General features: G+C 56.5%; 1 protein-coding gene across 3 annotated transcripts; it reads right to left on the bottom strand.

Annotated features, from left to right (window-relative positions):
• Positions 1-445: 445 nt before the first annotated feature.
• LOC142008396 (protein brambleberry-like) lies at positions 446-19084 on the bottom strand. 3 transcript variants are annotated; one of them, XM_074985584.1, is made up of 12 exons: positions 18662-19084; positions 18319-18447; positions 15720-15905; positions 15269-15491; positions 14184-14300; positions 13316-13495; positions 12266-12472; positions 11507-11669; positions 8099-8163; positions 6989-7176; positions 4705-4785; positions 446-1197 (listed from the first exon to the last, which is right to left on the bottom strand). In XM_074985584.1, the coding sequence occupies exons 1-12, from the start codon at positions 18908-18910 to the stop codon at positions 910-912; spliced, it is 2076 nt and encodes a 691-aa protein (XP_074841685.1). In that variant the 5' UTR covers positions 18911-19084; the 3' UTR covers positions 446-909. The 3 variants fall into 3 exon arrangements, with proteins under 3 accessions (XP_074841685.1, XP_074841686.1, XP_074841687.1); XM_074985585.1 differs by having other exon boundaries at positions 941-1197; positions 4694-4785; XM_074985586.1 differs by lacking the exon at positions 446-1197 and adding an exon at positions 2788-2861.
• Between the last annotated feature and the right edge of the window lie 530 nt (positions 19085-19614).

Below are 19614 nucleotides of genomic sequence, written 5' to 3' on the forward strand. Positions count from 1 at the left end.
CAGCAAGAATTTCTCTACCCCAAAGAACAGCTGTTAGGCTCCTCTGTGCCATCTCAGGCTGCCCAAGGGAGCATGGGGTTGTGTGTCCTAAGAACTTGGCCTGAGCTGTTAGGAGAGGGAACAAGGGATGGTGTTAAAACAAGTGACAATACTTTACATTTCCAACACTTGAACTCTTCCCAGCTGGATCCTTACAAAGAGTGACAAGGATGGTTCCCAGTGCTCTTACCAAGGTGCTAAGCAGGCTGAGGTAGCTGTCAACCAAACCTTGTGCCTCTGACTGTCCATTTAAACTATTACACGCATCAGCACCTTTGCCCATGGGTCCATTGATTGCCTTGAACTTAGGACAACCCTATGGCCATTTAGCCAGAGGCTGGAGCCCTGGCCCACAGCTTTCCCATTTCTTTGGAGGCAGACACAGGAATCCCAGCAGTAAAGCAACGTTGTTTATTAAACCAATGTGCAAAGAGCAGATTCCCAGCTAAAATGTCAGGGCCCAGCTGCCACCATGACAACTTTTTACCCCAGGCAGCTTTACCGGCCAGTTTGTCCCAGCCGTGGAGGGCACAAGACTGTTCTCCCTGCTCAGCTAAGGCCTGAGGAGTGTCTCAAACTGGCATGGGTGGAGCTGGGCAGCTGCAGCCACTAGAAGAGCCACCGTGGCTTGTACACAGTCATCTGGCACCTGAGTCATTGGGAACATGGAAGCTCCTTGTCTCCTGCAGTTTTCATAGGATCCCCAGTCAGCCAGGGTGGAAATGTTTGAAACAGGCTGGAACAGACATAGGAGCAGGTTGATCCATTTAAAATAGGGCTTTCCTCGACAAAGCCCATCGGGTCCCTAGAAAAGCTGCCAGGGAGAGGCTGGTGGGCCATGGCAGCCGTAGTCCCCTCCATTCAAACACATTAAAAACCAAAGGCAGAGTTTAAAACGACACCCCAGAATGGCGGAGCCGAGATGTGGGGCAGGTGCCCCAGCTGCCCACAGGTCCCTGGCCAAGCACCCAAGGTCCAGACTAAGCTAGCAGCTGCATAGATGAGATGGAGAGTCCCAGGGCTCAGCTGGCACAGGACACTTGTCCAGCAGCGTGGACGTGGCAGAACTCCTGTCCCGGAACGGCCTTTTTCCTGCACGGCTGCCCGGCCTTGGTAGTGCCCTGGCACAGGAGTCGTGGAGACAGCGAAGAGGAGGACCTGAATGGGTGAAGACACAGCTGGTCTTACCAACAGGCCAAGAGCCCTGTGGATCAAGTGTGGGGTCAGCTCAGGCAAGCAGTGGGGTACCCCAGGCTATGGGGGTCTTGGGCAGCAGGCTGGGTTTGTTAGTGGTTCCAACAGGCGGACAACCAGCGTAGGCCAAGCCAGCTACCCAGCAATTAATGCTTCCTGCTCCCCTGTATCTGACTCTCCCCCACTCTTCCCCCACACATCCTCTGCGCCAGGGTGACACTGTCCTAACCGCACCCTTCCTGACACCCCCCCACCCACCATCATCTTCCCGCTTGCAGCCTGCCTCAACTCTCTCACTTGCCCAAGGGCTGCTCCTTTAAGATCTCAAGAACAGCCATGCACCAAGGTCCACCTAGCCCAGTTACTGCCCTTCTCACTGTGGCCAACACCAGGTGCCCTGGAGGGAGTGAACAGGACAGGACAATTTTCAAGTGAGCCACCCCCTGCCCAGTCCGAGCATCTGGCGGTCACACCATGGGATTGCAGCCCTGCCCATCCTGGCTAGTAGCCACTAACAGACTTCTCTAGGAATGTCTCATTCTTTTGCACCCAGTTACACTTCTGGCTTTTACAACACCCTGTGGCAAGGAGTTCCACAGGTGCTGTATGAAGAACTACCTCCTGGAGTTTGTGTTAAACCCTACCCCGAGGCCTACTCATTTCATTGGATGACCCCTAGTTCTTGTTTACCCATTTACATAACACTTCCCCAGTCACTTTCTCCACACCTGTCAGGACTTTACAGATCTCTATTATATCCCCCTTAGTCATCTCTCTTCCCAGCTGAGGCATCCCAGTCTTTCTAATCCTTCCCCCTAGTCATCTTAGCCTCTCACCATGTCCTGCTCTCTCAGTGGCAGAGTCGCCATCACCAGGTCTCTTTCAACACCAGCCAGTAGCCTCCTCCTTCATATCTCAGCCCATGGTCTGTCTTGCGCCTCCAAGCCCCTCTGTGTTGATGACCTATCTGCCTTCAACCTGCCCCTCCCTTTCTATCCAGGCTTCCCCCTACTCCTCCCCCACTCCCTCCTAGGCTGACGTCTGCCCCACCAACTCTCAGGCCTGGCTCATCCTTGATATTCACCTCTGCTCCAGCCCTGGCCCGTGGAAATCCCGCACTCAGGCTGACTTCCTCCGTCACACATTCATTCTCCCCTCCAGTCAGACATGGTGTCCCATTTCCGCTCTCCTCAAATGACCCCACTCAGCTCCTGAAGTCCCTCACACACTCTTCCTCTTAGCCTCTGCCCCCACTGGCTCCCTCCCCTCAATACAAACACACACTGGCACCTCCCTTTCAAAGAGAGTCTCATTTGCCTCTCAAACTACTGCCGCATCCGCCTTTCACTTTGAAGCTCACCCAATGCATTGTCTTGTACAGGTGTCTGGGGTTCTGTGCTTCCAATTCCACCCCAGATCCCCTCCCATCCAGCTTCCATCCCTTATATACCATGGAAAGAGACAGCTCAGAACCAGCACTCCAGTCTCCCTGATCCAGAAGCCACCTTCACCGCCATCCTCGTGTTGAAATCCTGCCCTTCCATCACCTCCTACCGCCAATCGTTCCTTCAGTGTATCTTTCAGAGGATCCTGCTCTAACTTTTTGTGGGGCTCCACAGGGTTCAGTCCTAGAATCACAGGGTTGGAAGGGACCTCAGGAGGTCAAGTCCAACCCCCTGCTCAAAGCAGGGCCAACCCCAACTCAATCACCCCCTTTGCCAAACCACGATTTAAAACCCTCAGGGCTGGAGATTCCACCACCTCCCTAGGTAACGTATTCCAGCGCTTCACCACCTCCTGGTGGAATAGTTTTTCCTAATATCCAACCTAGACCTCTCCCACTGCAACTTAGGACCATTGTTCCTCATTCTGTTATCTGTCACCACTGAAAACAGCCTCTCTTCACCTCTAGGTAATCCCCATCAAGTTGTTGAAGGCTGCTATCAAGTCCCCCCGCAACCCCCATGCTTCTCTTCTGTAGAGTAGATAACCCCAAATCCCTCAACCTCTCCTGATAAGTCCTCGGTCCTCTTCACACCTCAGCTGGGGGAAATCTCATCTGCAAACACATTTAGTTCCCATTTCTTTGCTAGTGACTCTCAGACTTGCCCACCTCTGTCCAGGTCATGATCTCCCTATCTCCAGCATCCCTTCCTGGACCACTCATACAAACGTAGGGCTGGGAGGTAAGCAAGCAGCCACCATATCTAGTCCCCTGTACCAGGGAGACCCAAGCAAGCAGACTATCCCTGAATGGGCTCTGTCCAACCTGTCCCTGAAAGCCTCCAGCGACAGGGATTCCACAACCTCCCTTGGCAGCTTGTTCCAGAGCTTCACTCCCCTCACACAGGTGGAAAGTATTTCCTAACAGCCAATCAGATGAATGGCCAGCCAGCAACTCCAGCTCAGTATTGCTTATCCAGAGCTCTTAATCTCCCCCAGCCATGCCCACCCAGAGCCCTATGGACAACCTCCACAGCCTGCCCTTCACTCGAGCCTGTAAGCTGGGGGGGGGGCATCTTCCACTCCCCCCCCTCTCGCTAGGGCCTCACATTCAGGCTGGCTGGAGACCTGGCCTTTCCCCTCCATCACAGCTAGACAGGGCTGTCCCGTCCATAGGGCAGTGCGGGGCAGCCAACCTATGGCCAGGACCCCAGGCAGCAGGGGTTGCTCCCCCCGCCCACACTCCCCACGGGGCAGGAATGCCCTGGCCCCAGAGCACTCTGTTCCCATGGCCGTGAGTACAGAGGATGGGGTGAGGGCATGCTGCCAGGCTCAGTCTTCCTCGCAGTGTGGAACATAAGCTGCTGGTCTTCCCCTTTGTGCCCATCCCACCCTGCCTTGCATCCCATTCAGCATCACAAAGCTAACCTCCGCCTGAGTCGCCCTCTCGCTACACCTCCAGCTCTGTGCTGCCTCCCACGCCGCCCCTCGCCCTGGGGGCGAACGTCCACCTCGTCGGCTCCCCTCAAAACTCTCCTTCGCAGCAACTACGACAGCCAACTTGCCAACGAGGCAGGTGGCGCGCAGAGACCAGGGCCCATCCTACTGACCCAAGTGTGCTCGTTGCATCCTTGTACTCCCCCATTGGTTGGTCCCTGTCACTGAAGCCAGGGGCCATGTAGCAAAATCCAGGCAGCAGGAGCCAACCGCCTCATGATGAGGGCAGATAATGGGGCATTTAGTCCCTGCCAGAAGTGGCCCAGCTTGTGCCACCTGGAAAGCAAACCAGCAGCCGTGGGACAGCTGAAGCATCCCACCCCCGCCCCGCCCCGCCCTCCAGTGGGTCAGGCCACCCTTCCCATGAGTCACCCATTGTCGTAGAGGCAGGGCTGGCAACCAGAAGGGTAACCCAGCCCAGCGGCAAGCCAGGAACCCAACCAGCGGGGATCAGTGAAGCTTTGGGCAGATGGAACCCTGCACGGCCTGTTCCGGGTAGGGAACACCACTCCATACTCACATGTCACTAACCAGGGACTGGTCTGGGTTAAAGGACCTGAAGTCAGAGAAGGGCTCGAACAGGGGTCCCAGGTGGCGCCTCTCCAGCGTGGCCTGTTGGCGAGAGAGGGAGGCACGTGTGACACTGGTGAGGAGCAAGACAAAGCTCCCAGCAGCAAGAGGACCAAAGTCAGCTGCAGGCCCCACCCGAGGTCCCTGCAGAGAAAGCACGCCTGGGGCTCCGGCTCTGACTGTGTGCCCAACACGAGGCTGAAGCACTACGCAGGGTGGATTTGAAGGTGGTTGCAGGTCTGATCCATCACAGACCTGACAACGGGGGGTTCTGGAGGGTTCCCCTGCAGCTTCCCCCTTGACATCCCCAGCAGAGGCAGGAGCAGGATGTGGCAGACCCTTACTGTCCCCACATTGAATCACAGGGTTGGCAGAGACCTCAGGAGGTCATTGAGCCTCCTCCCTCCCCCCGAAAGCTGAGTCAACCCCAATGAGATTGTCCCAGCCAGGGTTTTGCCAAGCTGGGACTTGACCTCTAGGGATGGAGATTCCACCACCTCTTGAGGTAACACATTCCAGTGCTTCACCTCCCTCCTGTGGAAAGGTTCCCCCCGTCCCCCACACACACAATCCCCTACACCTCCCCCTCTAACTTCAGACCATTGCTCCTTGTTCTGCCATCCGGCACCTCTGAGAACAGCCTTTCTCCATCCTCCATAGAGCCCCTCTTCAGGAAGTGGAAGGCTGCTATCAAACCCCCCCTCAGTCATCTCTTCTGTAGACTAAACCCACATCTCTCAGCTTCTTCTCAAGTCACGTGCTCCAGCCACCCACTCATTTTTGTGGCCCTCTGCTGGACTCTGATTTGTCCAGCTCGTCTCCATAGTGGGGTGTCCAAAAGGCACCCCAGATGTGGCCTCACCAGTCCCAAATATATGGGAATAATCACCTCCCTCAATCTGCTCCCACTAATGCACCCCAATATGCCATTGGCCTTCTTGGCTACAAGGGCGCACTGACAACTCAGATGCAGCTTCTCATCCACATAATCCCCAGGTCCTTTTCTGCTGCACTGCTGCTTAGCCGGTGGGTCCCCAGCCCATAGCAGGGGTTGGGATTCTTCCATCCCAAGGGCAGGATTCTGCACTTCTTGTTGAACCGCGTCTGATTTCTTTTGGCCCCATCCTCCAATGTGTCTAGGTCTCCCTGAACTCCCTCCCTGCCCTGTACCATATCTACCTCTCCCCAGCTTAGCGGTCAGTTGCGGCAGAACTGGCTGTCTGACAACCCCAGCACTCCCTCCCCATCCCAGCGTGTTAGCAGTCACAAGGCAGGAAGCAATCAGTGCAATGGATTCCCTGCCTCTGACCCTGCATGCAGGAGAACCCAGACAACCCACCTTGCTCCCACCTCTCCTACCAGCTCAGGAACCTGTAACCTCCTTCAAATCCACCCTGTGTAGCGCTTCAGCCTCGCGTTGGGCATTTACTCAGAGCCGGAGCCATGCACAGAAGCAAATCATGTGGGAAACACAGCCTAGGGCGGAGGATCTAGAAGGGTTTCTGGCCACAACTAGGTTAGACTCGGTGCACTGACCAGCCCCCACTCCTGGGCTCTGGAAATCCTCCCTGATATCTGGGCCAGCCCCCTTGCACCAGGCCCTCTCTCACACTGTTAACAACCCACTTCAATCCATCTCCATTTCTCCAAGAGCCACTCAGGAGCTGAAGGGCGAGTCAGTTACTGCAGAACATCCCAGTGGGCGTGAGATCTAGAGGAGTTCCCAGGGTGGCCACTTTCACAGGGGGTCAGGCTACAGGGCAGCAGATCGTCTCTTCCCGCCCAGTGACTGCAAACCCAGCTGGGAGGAGGCCTGCAGGTGCTGGTCAGTGCTGGGCCCCCAGGCCAGAGCCACACTCAGCACTCTTGGTCAGATGCCCAACTCGGCTGAAGTCGGCACCTTTGTTTCTGTCGACAATGAGCTTGACCCCCAGCACAAGAATGTGCCTTTTAATGCTCCCCGTTCCCCCATGCCCACAACAGCTGGTGCCAAGCCACCCCAGAACACTCGGGGGGACCTCACGGCATCGGTCAAGGATGCAGAACCAGCTGGGTGGCAGCCCCCCATTAAACCAACCACCAGAGGACAGAAACCCTGGATCTCCGCTGATGGCACAGAAAGTGGCTCTGATCAAACACACATTCTGCCCTGCTTCACCCTGCATCCTCCCCACGCCCTAGGCAGAGCATGTCCAGCCTTGCCCCTCCACGTGGTGGGACAGCCCCAGCCCCACCAACCACTCACCCGCCTCTCCAACACCTTGTGCCTGGTGGTGCGGCTCAGGCTGACGCGGCACAGGCTCCTGACGGGGACGGAGGGAGCTGGCGGAGCAGCGGACCCCTGCTGTGCCTTCCAGCCTGCGGGGGGCAGTGGCCCAGCCCCATCCTGAAAGGGCTCCCTCGTCAGCGAGGCACTCCCCAGGCAAGAGTTGTCTGCAACACATTAATGGCTAGCGCAGCCGATACGATGGGGACCCTGAGCAGTTCCCTGTACCACCTGGCTCCTGCACCCAGGACAGGCTGGGCCACTCACCGTTGGAGCCCCAGGAGCCCCCCGACCCCAGCTCTGCCTGCAGGACTCCAGCCACCCCCAGCTCTAGCGGCTCTGCCTCTCACATGCACAGGGCTCTGGAGCAGCCCATGGTGCATCCCCACCCCACTCAGCTGGAGGTGCTGCAGCTTCCAGGTGCTGCCCAGCTTACGTGATTTGGGCAGCAGAGAGAAGGCCCATTCAGGGAGCTTGCAGCCGCCCAGCTGCCTGAGGCAGGGAGGGGAAGGAGAGACCAGTGCTTATGGCACCAGACCAAGACAGGGAAGGCTGGCCTTCAGCCCCCAGCGCTGCCAGGGTCTCCTTTCCGCAAGTCTCAACCTCTCGTGCCTCAGTTTCCCAACCGGACAAAGGGGATAAATGCCTCCCTGCCACACAGGTGCAAGGACAGTTACATTGAGGGGTGGTAAAGTGCTTTGAAATCTATGGAGAAAACATGCTAGGGAAGAAACTGGCATTTATTATTTCAGGGAACCAGGTCCCTATCCCCCCCCCGGTTCCCCCTGGAAGCCACGTGCAGGCCCTGGTGGTGGGGGGGGGCTGTCCACGCTCTCCAGGGAGCTAGGGGAGGAGTCTCCTGCAAGGATGCAGTGTTGACTCGACAGGGCAGGTGAACACTAATGCTCCGAACACGTGGTTCGATTCGCCCCAGCTCCCAGGCAGGCAGAGACAGGGCTCCGCTCTCCTCAGACACAGGGCCCCCAAAGGTGGAGGGGGCGTGGCTGCAGCTCCCCATCAGGCAGCAATGCCGTCTGCCGGTGCCAGGCTGCTCGGACCCCCTCCATAGTCACCTCCCAGCTCACTCACCCTGCAGGGAGCTCAGCTCCTCCAGCTTGTTCAGCTCCTCCCGCAAGAGGCCAATTTCGCCCTCCCTGCCGGGGGAAGGAAGCCAGGTCACAAAGGTCCAGCCCAGCTGGACTTTCACCCCAGGCCCAGCCTTCCGAGCATGATGCAAGGGGGGTGGTCCTGGCCATGGGAGCACGGCCCCTCCGCACGAGGGCCTCTTGCCCACCTTATCTTCGTCTACCTGCATCAGTCGGTGAGTGCCAGGAAAGGTGTCCCAGGGCGTGCGTGCACTGGGGGACAGCACATGGCATGAGAGCCACTGAGGCAGGACGTGCCTCAGACTCGTGCCCGGTCTTCATCCCCTTCTGGCCGTGGTGGACGCTCAGAGGGGACCTTGCACCTTGGGGGCAGACAGACCCTGCTGGGCCAGGGGGTGCAGGCTGGAGGAGAAAGTGCCAGGCCCCGGAGAAGAAGCTACAGGAGACCTCCCCCTGCTGACCTGGTCACACATGGGAAGACAGGATGTCCCCAGGTAACCAGGCCCCAAACCACACCTGTGTTCTACACCGGCACCTGAGCTGCCTGGGGAGAGGGACCCAGGGCACCCAGTGAGTGCTGCTGTAACATGCTTCATGCAGCCAAGCTTGGGCGCAGCCTCGGCTCACCTTACGTCCAGATGGGAAGCCCCCTGCACAAGGGCTCTCGCAGGGTGAGCTCTGCTGTATCCCACAGGCTACTTGGCACCAGTGCATCCCTTCCGCCCTCACCTTCCCTCCTTTCTGCTGGCTCACTGCTGCGTAGGGCCAGATCTCCTGCAGCCGGCTCCCATGGCAGCCTCTGTGGTCCCCAGAGACCGGACAGCAGCAAGCCTCTGCCAGCCCGATTAGCCGGCAGGGCTGGAGACGCTGGGGCACTGCGGCTCAGTCCCACAGACTAACGTAGGACTAACATGAACAGCAGCCTGCCTAACGCTGCTCATTTGGGCACCTTACAAGCCTGGATGCTCCCCACAGCAGGGAACTCCTGGCTTCCTGTCTCAGCTCTGCCACCAAGTAACTGCCCTTTAGGATTGACTAGTACAATTTACAGTTCTAGTCAATATCTTCATCAACAATTTACATGATGGCCCAGAGAGCGCACTTATCAAGTGTGCCAATGAGACCAAGCTGGGAGGCGGGCAGGGGCTCTGAAGGATGGGATGAAAATTTAAAGTCATCACCTGGACCAACTGGAGAAATGGTCTGAGCTAAACTGGGTGAAATTCAATAAGGACAAACACAAAGCGCTCCACTTAGGGAGGAACAATCTGATACACATGTACAAAACGGGACATGCCCGCCTAGGAAGCAGCATCGTAAAAAGGGATCTAGGGGTCATAGCGGATCACAATCTACATGTGAGTCAACACTGTTGCAAAACAAGCAAACACGATTCCAGGATGTATTAACAGGCCTGTTGCGAGCAAGACACGAGAAGTCATTCTTCCGCTCATCAGGCCTCAGTTGGAGTAGTGTGTCCATTCTGGGCTCCAGATTTCAGAAAGATGGGGAGAAATTGGAGAGAGAGTCCAGAGAAGAGCAACTAAATTGCTTAAAGGTTTAGAAGAATCTGACCTACGAGAGACGATTAAAAAGAACTGGGTTTGTTTAGTGGGGAAACAGCCGGCTGAGAGGACATGGTAGCAGCTTTCAAGTACCTAAAAAGCGTGTTACAAGGAGGAGGGAGGAAAAACTCTCCTTGGCCTCTGAGAATAGGACAAGGAGCAATGGGCTTAAATTCTAGCAAGGGGGTTTTAGGTTGGACATTAGGAAAAAGTTCCTAACTGTCAGGGTGGTCAAACACTGGAATAAATTGCCTAGGGAGGCTGTAGAATCTCCATCATTGAAAATACTTAAGAACAGGTTAGATACACATCTAACAGGGCTGGTCTAGATGGTGCTTGGTCCTGCCATGAGGACAGGGGACTGGATTTGATGACCTCTTGAGGTCCCTTCCACGTCTAGTGTTCTATGATTGTGCCCTAAAAACTAATATATTTATTAGGTCCTGAGCTTTCATGGGTAAGATCCTCTTCAGCTTATAATGCTACGAGACTGCTTGTTATTTGTGAAACTACAGACTAACACAGCTCCCCCTTCGGGCTGGTGAAGGGCTAGTCAAGCAGGACTCAAGTTTCACTACACAAACTGGGGCCCAAGAGGAAGTTCCCCACTCCAGGCCCCAGCTCCAAGATCAGAGCTGCCAGACCTCAGCCCTGTGCAATGACACTGTGCAGAGATGAGTCCCCCAGGTAGACATGATCCTGACTGGCCATCGTGACAAGTTCATCTGTCTTATTGGAGTGGTGGGTATTGCTTGGGGTTTTTAGGAGTGTTAGTAAACAGAGGTTCAGTAGGGTATGACTGGGTAAGACACTTTCCATGGTAAGTGAGCCCACAAACCCACAGAATGTCAGGTTATGCCTGAGCCCTGAATCCCCATCAATCAGCACTGACAACTATACGTTAGAGGTCATCCACAACTTCGTTTACCTCAGGTCCACCATCACTGACACCCTGTCGTTGGACACTGAGCGAAATAGGAGGATCGGAAAAGCGGCCACAACTCTGTCCAGACTCAGCAAGAGAGTGTGGAATAACCACAAGCTGTACACTCACACCAAAATGCAAGTCTACAGAGCCTGCGTCCTCAGCACCCTCCTTTATGGCAGCGAGACTTGGACCCTGTATGCCCGCCAGCAAAAGAGGCTGAATGTCTTCCACTGGCACTGCCTCAGGCGCATCCTTGGAATATCATGGAAGGACAGAGTGACCAATACCGCCGTCCTCGAGCAAGCTGGAATCCCAACCATGCACACCCTCCTCAGGCAGCGTCGACTCCGCTGGCTTGGCCACGTCCACAGGATGAATGATGGAAGGATTCCAAAAGACATCCTGTATGGTGAGCTAGCCTCTGGCAAAAGACCTCCCGGACACCCCCAGTTGCATTACCAAGATGTCTGCAAGAGAGACCTCAGAGAGGTAGACATCAAGCTGGACGGTTGGGAAGAACTAGCAGACGACCGCAGCAGATGGAGGCAGGGGTTACACAAGGGCCTTCAGAAGGGTGAGATGAGGATCAGACAGCTAGCAGAGGAGAAGCGAGCGCACAGAAAGCACAATAAGGACTTGCCAGACACCCACCACATCTGCAAGAGATGCAGCAAGGACTGTGACTCTCATGTGGGTCTTTATAGTCACAGTAGACGCTGTAAATTAAGTCCTCAATTGAAACTTTAAAGGGTGCGATCCATAGTCTATGCAGACTGAAGGATGCCTACTAGCCTGAGCCCTACAAATGGGTAAGGAGGGGCATCCCTAGAACATGTGAGTGACAGAACTTTGTGCGGGTAACAGCCCCCATCTGCCGGTATCCCATCTGCTTCCTCACCTGTCAGGGGTGGAGGCGATACACCTGCGGGGGTTGTTCTTGAGCTCTGCTTCAGGGCCGCGGGCCCCCGCTGCCCTCTGGGGAGTTGCTGAGAACGCCAGAGGCAGCTTCCGGCCCCTACCACTCTGAGCACAGTGGCACACGCTCACCAGCAGCCAGTTACCTACAAACACAGGAGCAAAGCTGGATCCAGGGTCAAGTTCAGAGCAGTGCACAGCTAGGATAGGAGAGGAGCCGAGGGACGGCCCCATAGATTCAGTACGGCACGGCAGGGAGACATCTGTGCACAGCTGCCGGGGGGTGGCGGGGAGGGAGAGGGTGTCAAGGCACCGGTGGGCTAATTCTGGTGCACTGTGGCTCTGTTTCCAGAACAGGAGGGCTCTGCCCTAACCTGCAGGGGCTGTGGGAGTTACACCGGGCGGTGGGAGGTGGGTAAGAGATGGCAAACGTAACCCAAGCCAGCAGGTTGGCCGGACTATGCAAGCTTGAAAGTTCAGTGGGAGTCAAACTGAAGAACACTGGCAGCTGCAGGAGTGGTCCAAGGCCCAGCTCAGAGAACCTGGTGACTCCAGCCTGTTTATGGAGAGTAGTGGGACACACTCCCCCCTGCACGCCACAGTAGTGTCCCCCACTAGCGACCCCCTCCAGAGGGCCCTCCCAGCGGAGGCTGCGTGGGGTGGGTGGCCTGTGCCAGGTTGGTAGTGATTTCGGCCATACAGAAGCCAGCCCAGGTGGGGAGGGGGAGCTGGCTGTGCTCACCAGCCATAATGAGTGCCAGGAGAATGGTAAGCGACTTGAAGCCCAGGGAGACGGCGTGGTTGAGCTCGGAGAGCGCGTTGGTGATGACCAGCAGCAGGAGCATGGCGCGGGGGAGGCCTGGGGTCTGCAGGAAGCTCATGAGCAGAGCCAGGAGCAGGAAGTAGCTGGTGTGAAGCACACAGGTGTAGGTGGCGCTGAGACTGATCCCTGCGAGGCAGAGATGGGGAGACAAGGGAGCAGGTACGTCATCTCGGGGCAGCTCTGCGCTCCAGACTCCTGTGAACTGGAAGGAGACCAGCACAACCTCCCACCGGCAGGGCCACCTCCTCTCAGTGCTCCCCCAAGACAGGTGCGAGGGATGCTACGTCCCCAGCCTTGCCCAGTTTCAGGGGGAGGGTCACCATGCAGGTAATTAACAAGGGTAGGTGGCGTCTCTGCTGCAGGGCCTGCCCACGCAGCAGCTGGCTCAGTCCGTTACGACTCCTGCCAGCGTCTGGGGCCAACTCCTGTCACATCCTCGCCTGGCTGTGACCCTCCCACACCAGGGTCAGGCCAGGAGATTGGAGAGGTAAGGCTGCTCCCTCAAAAGCCTCACCCACCCTTCCCCCAAGATACCTTGGTAACACCCTTATCCAAGGCCCTCTCTCCCTGCACAGCAGGCGAGGGCCTGGAAGCTCCATCTTGTGCAGCCCCCGCTGGGGAGGAGAGCGGGAAACCAAGCCTAGGGCTCCAAGCCACAGGGAGGAGAAGGGGCCTTTGCTGCCATATCCACCAGTCACATCCATCCAGCTGGGCTGGGGGAGGTCAGATGCCCTTCCAAGTCCAGAGCTGCTGCTCGGTAACACCCGTCGCCTCCCACCAAGGCCGCAGGAGCAGTGCTTTGCCTGGCACTCGAAGCTTGGACGTAGAGCTCACTGCAGCAGGGCTGCAAGCAGCGCTGGGCAGTTCCCTGCCCACAAGCTCCAGCCCACAGCCATGGAGCACGGGAGGGCTGGGGCTGCTCAGCTCCTAGCAGCCCTGACGGGCACGTTACCCCTACCCCCAAGTCACCTGCCCAGCCAATGAACCTCTGGATGTGCAGGAGCCGGCCCTCCACGCTGCTCTGCATGCGATCCACAGCGTAGAGCACCAGCCCCAGGCTCTGGTTCATCCTGCACAGCTTGTCCATCAGCACGTCATAGTACAGGGTGGTCTGGTTCTGATAGGCCAGGAACAGCGCCAGGCTGGTCTCTGCAGAGATAGGGCAGAGGAGTCAGAGCCGGGGTCAGACCCCTGCTGGGGCAGCAGTGCAGGGAGAGCCACCGAGAGGGCATAGACCATCCTGGGTGGAGGCAGACACGCTGGAGGAAACTGGACCATGGAGGGCTGTGTGAGAGGCAGACGGGGGAGAAGGGATGTTCAGCAGTAAGGCTGGTCCTCAGTAAGCACACTGGGTAAGCTTCAGGCTTACTGGCTAACAATTCAACACCAGAGACAGATGCTGAGTTTTCTCCCACCCTGGGGGACGCTGCTCTTGCTTTGGTTTTTAGGAAATGGCTTCAGACCACCAGCAAAAGCACCACCATCTCCAGCCCAGCCAACCTCTTCTTCCCAGAAGAGATTGTTATCCAAGACCCAACCTCCAGGTGGTTTCTTGCTAAAAGCTCTCCCCCCAGTAGCCGGCGCAGGGTTTGTAAAAGGAAAGCGTGGCTAGGTGACTTACAGGTCAAACATTTGCAGCTCTACCCGTTTTCCCTTCTTTTTCCTATCTCGGTTTAAAGGAAGTGTAACAATGGGTTTGTGGTGGGACCAAGCGGGCTGTGTCTGCCCACCAAACCTCAAATCCTGTTTAACACAGGGCCCCGTTAACACCTTTGCCCTTTGGCCCCATGTATTCCAACAGCCCTGCAAGCTGCCCAGCCAGCAGCAGCCCCAGTACCTATTTTGGAGTAGACCTCCTGGGTGCGCCTTTGCATCTGGGTGAGATCAGCGAGGATGGCTTGGTGTCCTTGTTGCAGGTCCAGGTCCTGGTCATCTAGGTGGCTGCTCATGTTCTCTGTGGGAGGGGAGGGACATAGGGGCTGAACTTGGCTCCTGAGAAGCTGTTCCCCATGTTAAGTGTTTTAAGGATTTGCAATCTAGTCACCCGCCAGTGGTAAAAGCCTCTTGGCCTGGGTGATAGATGCCAAAGAGAAGATAACTTCTGTGCCTTGGTCTTCTCTCAGACATAAGTGCCTCCTTCTGGCCCATACGAGATTGCTACACCAGCCAAGGGAAGGGGACATCAGCTGGTAGAGGCGGCAGCCGCACCAACTGCTGAAGGCTCTGACTGCCGGACAGTGGTGTTCTGTCCCAGGCCTGGGGGACGTCTCTGCTCATCTTCCTTTTACAGCCACGTTGATGGAGCCATCACAAGGTCCAGCAACTGGACTTCCCACCTGAGCTGTGGACTTCAAGGCCTCAGACGTTGGGTCTGTTCCTGGCTCCTGGCCCTTGGCTGTAGCTTCCTGGCCAGCTCAGGGAAGGGGTGGAGCCAAGACTGAGTGGGTGGGTCACTTCAGCTGGGAACAAAGGAGGCAATTCCTTCTCTGGAGCAGAGGAGCCTGTTTCAACCACAGCTGGTGCTGTGGGCCCAGCCTTGAAGCTAATGGACACCATCCTCCCCCTAGGAGCGCTGGACACTCCAGGTCAACGGCTCCTGAATTTGATCATCCCGAGGCTGTTTTTTGCTCCTGCGTACCGCCGTGATCACACTCACGGGAGTCCCTTTGCCCATCCCCAGTCCTCTCACAACCGCCTCACCAGCTTCTCCCTCGATGCCCCTCCCTTGCTCTCCCATGTACCCTTTCCCCTAGAGCCACTCTCCTTTTTCCAGGCTCATGAAGCTCCTTCCCATCAGAGCCTTTGCTGGGCTGGGAATCCCCTCCCATTTAGCAAGCTGCAAAGTCAAGCCTCACCCTCCACCCTGAGAGCTGATTGCACCCCCTACGCTGGATGCTCCAGGCCGTGTCTCCCACTCCTCACCCATCCTCTTAGTGATGCCCTCAATGAGCTGAGCCACCTGCTGCTGCCCGCTGGTGATCAAGGCCTTCTCCTGAGCCAGCTGCTCCAGGTTGCTGTGGATGGAGAACTCCACCTGCTCCTGGCTGTCCTGCAGCTTCTCCTGCTGGAGCAGCAGCTCCTGCTGGCTGGTCACCACCTCGTTCAGGGACTCTGCGGTCAGCACTTTCAGTTCCTCCTGGCCGTCCTGTTGACGAGACGGAGCCCATCAGCTGGAGGACAGGGTGCAGTGGACAGGCTGCAGACATGCATCCTGAGGGCCGAGAAAGGCTCTACCAGTCCCTACATGCTACGCTTCAAATGGCAGAGCCTTGCAGGCTGCGATGGGTAACCTCCCCTTCTCCATCAAGGAATGGCAGCTCCATCCTTTGCTCAGGCCTCTTTGGAGTCACCCGCCCAGCCAGCTGTCACCCACCTTCAGAAGCCTCATGGCCTCCAGCTGGCTCACAGCAGCGGAGACCAGGGTGTTGACCATGTGCTCCGTCCGGCGCTTGAACTGTATCTGGCGGGTGGAGTAACAGACAGCCCGGGCCCGGTTGCTGACAATGTGGTAGGCGTTCCAGGTGTCCGGGTCCATGTTGGCAGTGCATTCTGCAAGGCTCTGGCAGGAAAGACAGCCAGGCAGGATTGGGGTCAGTAAAGCCACGGGTGAGGCCCCCCACCCAATACCCTTGATCTGTGTAGAAGAGAAAGCAAGAGGTGACCTGCTCATGGTGTACCAGTAACTTCACAGGGGCGGAAGGCTTCTATAATCCAGCAGAGAAAGGCAGGCCGAGAACAGAGGGCTGGGAGGGGAAGCCAGATGAAATCCATTTAGAAAGACGACCCATTTTTAACGGTGAGGGTGATCAACCAGCAGGAACAAGCTGCTAAGGGGTGCGGCGGATCGTCCAGCTCCTGGTGTTTTCCGCCCCTGACCAGCTGACTTTGGGGAAGAGATGCCTTAGTCACACACAAGCTACTGGCCTCGCTATGGGGCTGGGGTGACGTTTAGGTGCTGTGCCACAAAGGAGGCCAGACTAGATGACAGGTGGGTCCCTTCTCGTTTTCACCTAAAACTATAAGAGGGAAGTCATGATACAGCAATGCTCTCCAGCGTCACCACAAAGTGATTGCTTCTGCAGCGACGGAAACAAGCTGCATGAATTAGCCTCACTGGGAAGACAGACCTATGTTCGCGCAGGGAAAGCAGGACTGTGAGAGATTCAATTCCCTACCAAGGTCAGTTCTCAAGGGTGGATAAAAGCCAGCCCACAGGCAGCAAGAGAACCAGGAGATTCATGGTTTATTCTTGAGGCAGACACTCAACAGATGGGATACACCTGGTCAGAACTGGAACCCATCACCCTGGCCATCAATGGCCTATGCTCCCAGATGTAGGTGTGGAAGAGGCTTACTGATACTATGGTCTATTTCTGGCTTCAATACCAACGCCGCATGTAAGCGAGCCACGTTCCAGCATGCCTCAGTTTCCCCTCTTTAACACAGAGTTGCAGTGACCCATCTTCGTGGGACATATAGAACCCAGTGGCTGAAGGGTGCTACACCAGAGCTGCTCGTCCCCAGTAGACGGATGCAGCCCTGGCATGGATGCAGATGGGATACTGTGCTCGGTCCTGAGCACCGGGGAACTGAAAGATTGTGAAACTGGAGGGAGTTGAGGGTGGGGGAGCTGGGAATAAATCACCAAGGGTGGCTGTGGAATTTCCATCACTGGAGATATTTAACACCACATTGGATAAATATCTAACAGGGATGATCTAGATGGTGCTTGGTCAAGGGCAGGGGACTGGACGTGATGCCCTCTTCAGGTCCCTTCCAGTTCTAGCATTTTGTGATGTTTGTGGGAGAGAACGATGGCTGGGGAGAGAGATCAGCGGTCAGATATGGAGGCCTCCTGCTTTCATCCCCATGCATCATAGAATCCCAGGGCTGGAAGCGACCTCAGGAGGTCCTCGAATCCAGCCCCCTGCCTAAATCATCCCAGTCCGGACCTTGTCAAGCCAGGACTTAAAAACCTCTAGGGATGGAGAATCCACCACCTCTCTGGGCAGCACATTCTAGTGCTGACAGCGCATTCCATAGGGCTGGAAATGTAGCTAAGACCAGGGATGGCTGATGACCGTCTGCAGACCACCCAGCTCATGCAAACTAACAGCACAAGATCATTTCCCTGACCCAGGAGCCTCTGCTCCATGGCTCCCTTCCCTCCTGTAGTAAGTACAGGCCTAGTATGAGGCCTTAGGCCTGAACCAAAGCAATGGTCAAAACTTCGCTAACAGAAAGCAAAGTGCAGCTGTGAGCTAAAGGAATGCATTGCTCACAGAAGTTGGCAAAAAGAGGGTTGATGTTGCATAAACATATCTACCTAGCATATTGAAATAGGAACATGGTACTAGAACACCCGACCCTGGAACATTCCACAGATAAGGAGGAACAGGCCGACCCATCCCAATGACAGGGGCAGAAGGGTAATATGATGGATAGAGTTGTTTTGTTCAAACCATCATGTACAAGGTGAGAGGCGGCACCTGATTACGTAGAAGGGTTGTACCTCAGTACGTCAGGAGTGATGTGTAAATTGTTTGAACCTGTGTATAAGAATGTACTCCTGGGATGTGGTCTGGGTCCGCCCGAGGGGGCAGTGGAAAGTCCCGCCACTGACTGAGCCAAGTCCATTGACTGTGGGTGCATATTTGTAGTATGCCCTGACTTAGTCTAAGAAATCTACAGGGAACTACTACTGTATCCAATACGGCAATAAACCTGGCCAACGTGCCTTTGCACCTTACTAGACTCTGTGGTCATTGGGGGTTCTCTTCGGGTCTGCTGTGTCGGCTATCTGCAGAGCTGGGGCAGCACACAGAGGGAACACACGCACACAGCCGAGTGATACCACCATTGGAGAGAGCAGAGCACCACGCTGGTGGCAACTCTGACGACACCTCCTGCACCTACATGACGGGAATCGCAGCAGCCTGCAGCCCTGGAAGGGCCACCCCTCGCTCTCTTACCATGTCAGCAGTGCAGGGGTAGGTCTTGCGCCCCTCCACACTCGCTTGGCAATTAAACAGCGACACCCCCAGCTTGGCCAGCTCCTCTTCGGTCAGGTCTGTACAGGAGGAGTGGATCTGGGCGATAACCTGCCAGCCACCATGCAGAGGGGATGGAGAGCGTTAGGGCTCAACAAGCAACAGCTGGTGCCTCCCCCTCCCTCGCAGCCCTTGACAAGTGCATGAGACCGTAACTCATCTTCCGGTGCCGTGCGGCCCCGCCTGGAGGCAGGACACACTCCCTCCTCCCTGTCTGTACAGCCCAGCATGTTCAGCCCCCTAGAGCAAAGAGATACAGTGACACCTTATGGTGGCATGAGTCCAGTGGAGACAGATCCAGGTGCCTGGCTTCAGCCAGGAATTGCTCATCCCCGGTCGTCATCTCAAAAGGAGCATTAGGGAGTCTCCTCTCGTCGGGCGCTGGTGTCGGGGGGACAGGGTCCTTTTCTGGAGCCGGTCCCTGCCTCAGCCAGCCAAAAAATCCAGAGGCGGGGGTGAAGAGGAGGGAGAAGAGGGTTGGAAGGAGAAGAGCCCGGTGACCCAGGAGCAGCATCTTGGGGCAAGGAGGGGGATCCTGCAGAGAGGGAACAGAGCAGAGCCTGGGGTGCAGCCAGCTGTTGAGCAGCACCTCCACGCCCAAGGCCCCTGCCTGTCCCTGATCTCAGGAAGCTCAGCCTGGCTCGGTTAGCAGGTCCTGGCACCACAGCAGTAAAGGACACGGCATCGAGCTGCAAAGGGGGCCATCCGAGACCAGACTCCGGACTAACACCTTCCAACTGCCAGAAGGGACCAAACAGCAGGAGCCTTACGCTGACAACAGCTGGGCCGGCCGCACCAACCGCTTTGGCTCCTACTCCCTGCCTGTACCCCTCGGCCACCTCCGGTCAGTCTTAGGCCATAAACACATTGGGGCAGCGTGATGGAGTTGGGGAATGCGTATGAGAGAGTCAGGCTGGATGTGTGTGTGAGAGACAGGCAGAGCAGCTCCCAGCAGCTAAGGATGACCCCTGGGGCTGTAACCTAAGCTGGCAGGTAATACCTCTGTCCTGAACACAGAGCAGGGAGGAGCCGAGCTGGGTTTGAACTGGAGGCAGCACTTGGAAGCAGGGAGCAGAGAGAGTTGGAAGACAGCCAGCCTGGCTGAGGAGGAAGCTACACCCCAAATGGGGGCACCTCTTGGACCCCTCTCCCCAGGAGGGGGTGGAATGACTGTCTCTGCCTGCTGTACTGACACCTCCATGCTGAGCTGGGCCTCTG

Source organism: Carettochelys insculpta, chromosome 2 (genome assembly GCF_033958435.1).
Source record: "Carettochelys insculpta isolate YL-2023 chromosome 2, ASM3395843v1, whole genome shotgun sequence".
NCBI lineage: Eukaryota > Metazoa > Chordata > Testudines > Carettochelyidae > Carettochelys > Carettochelys insculpta.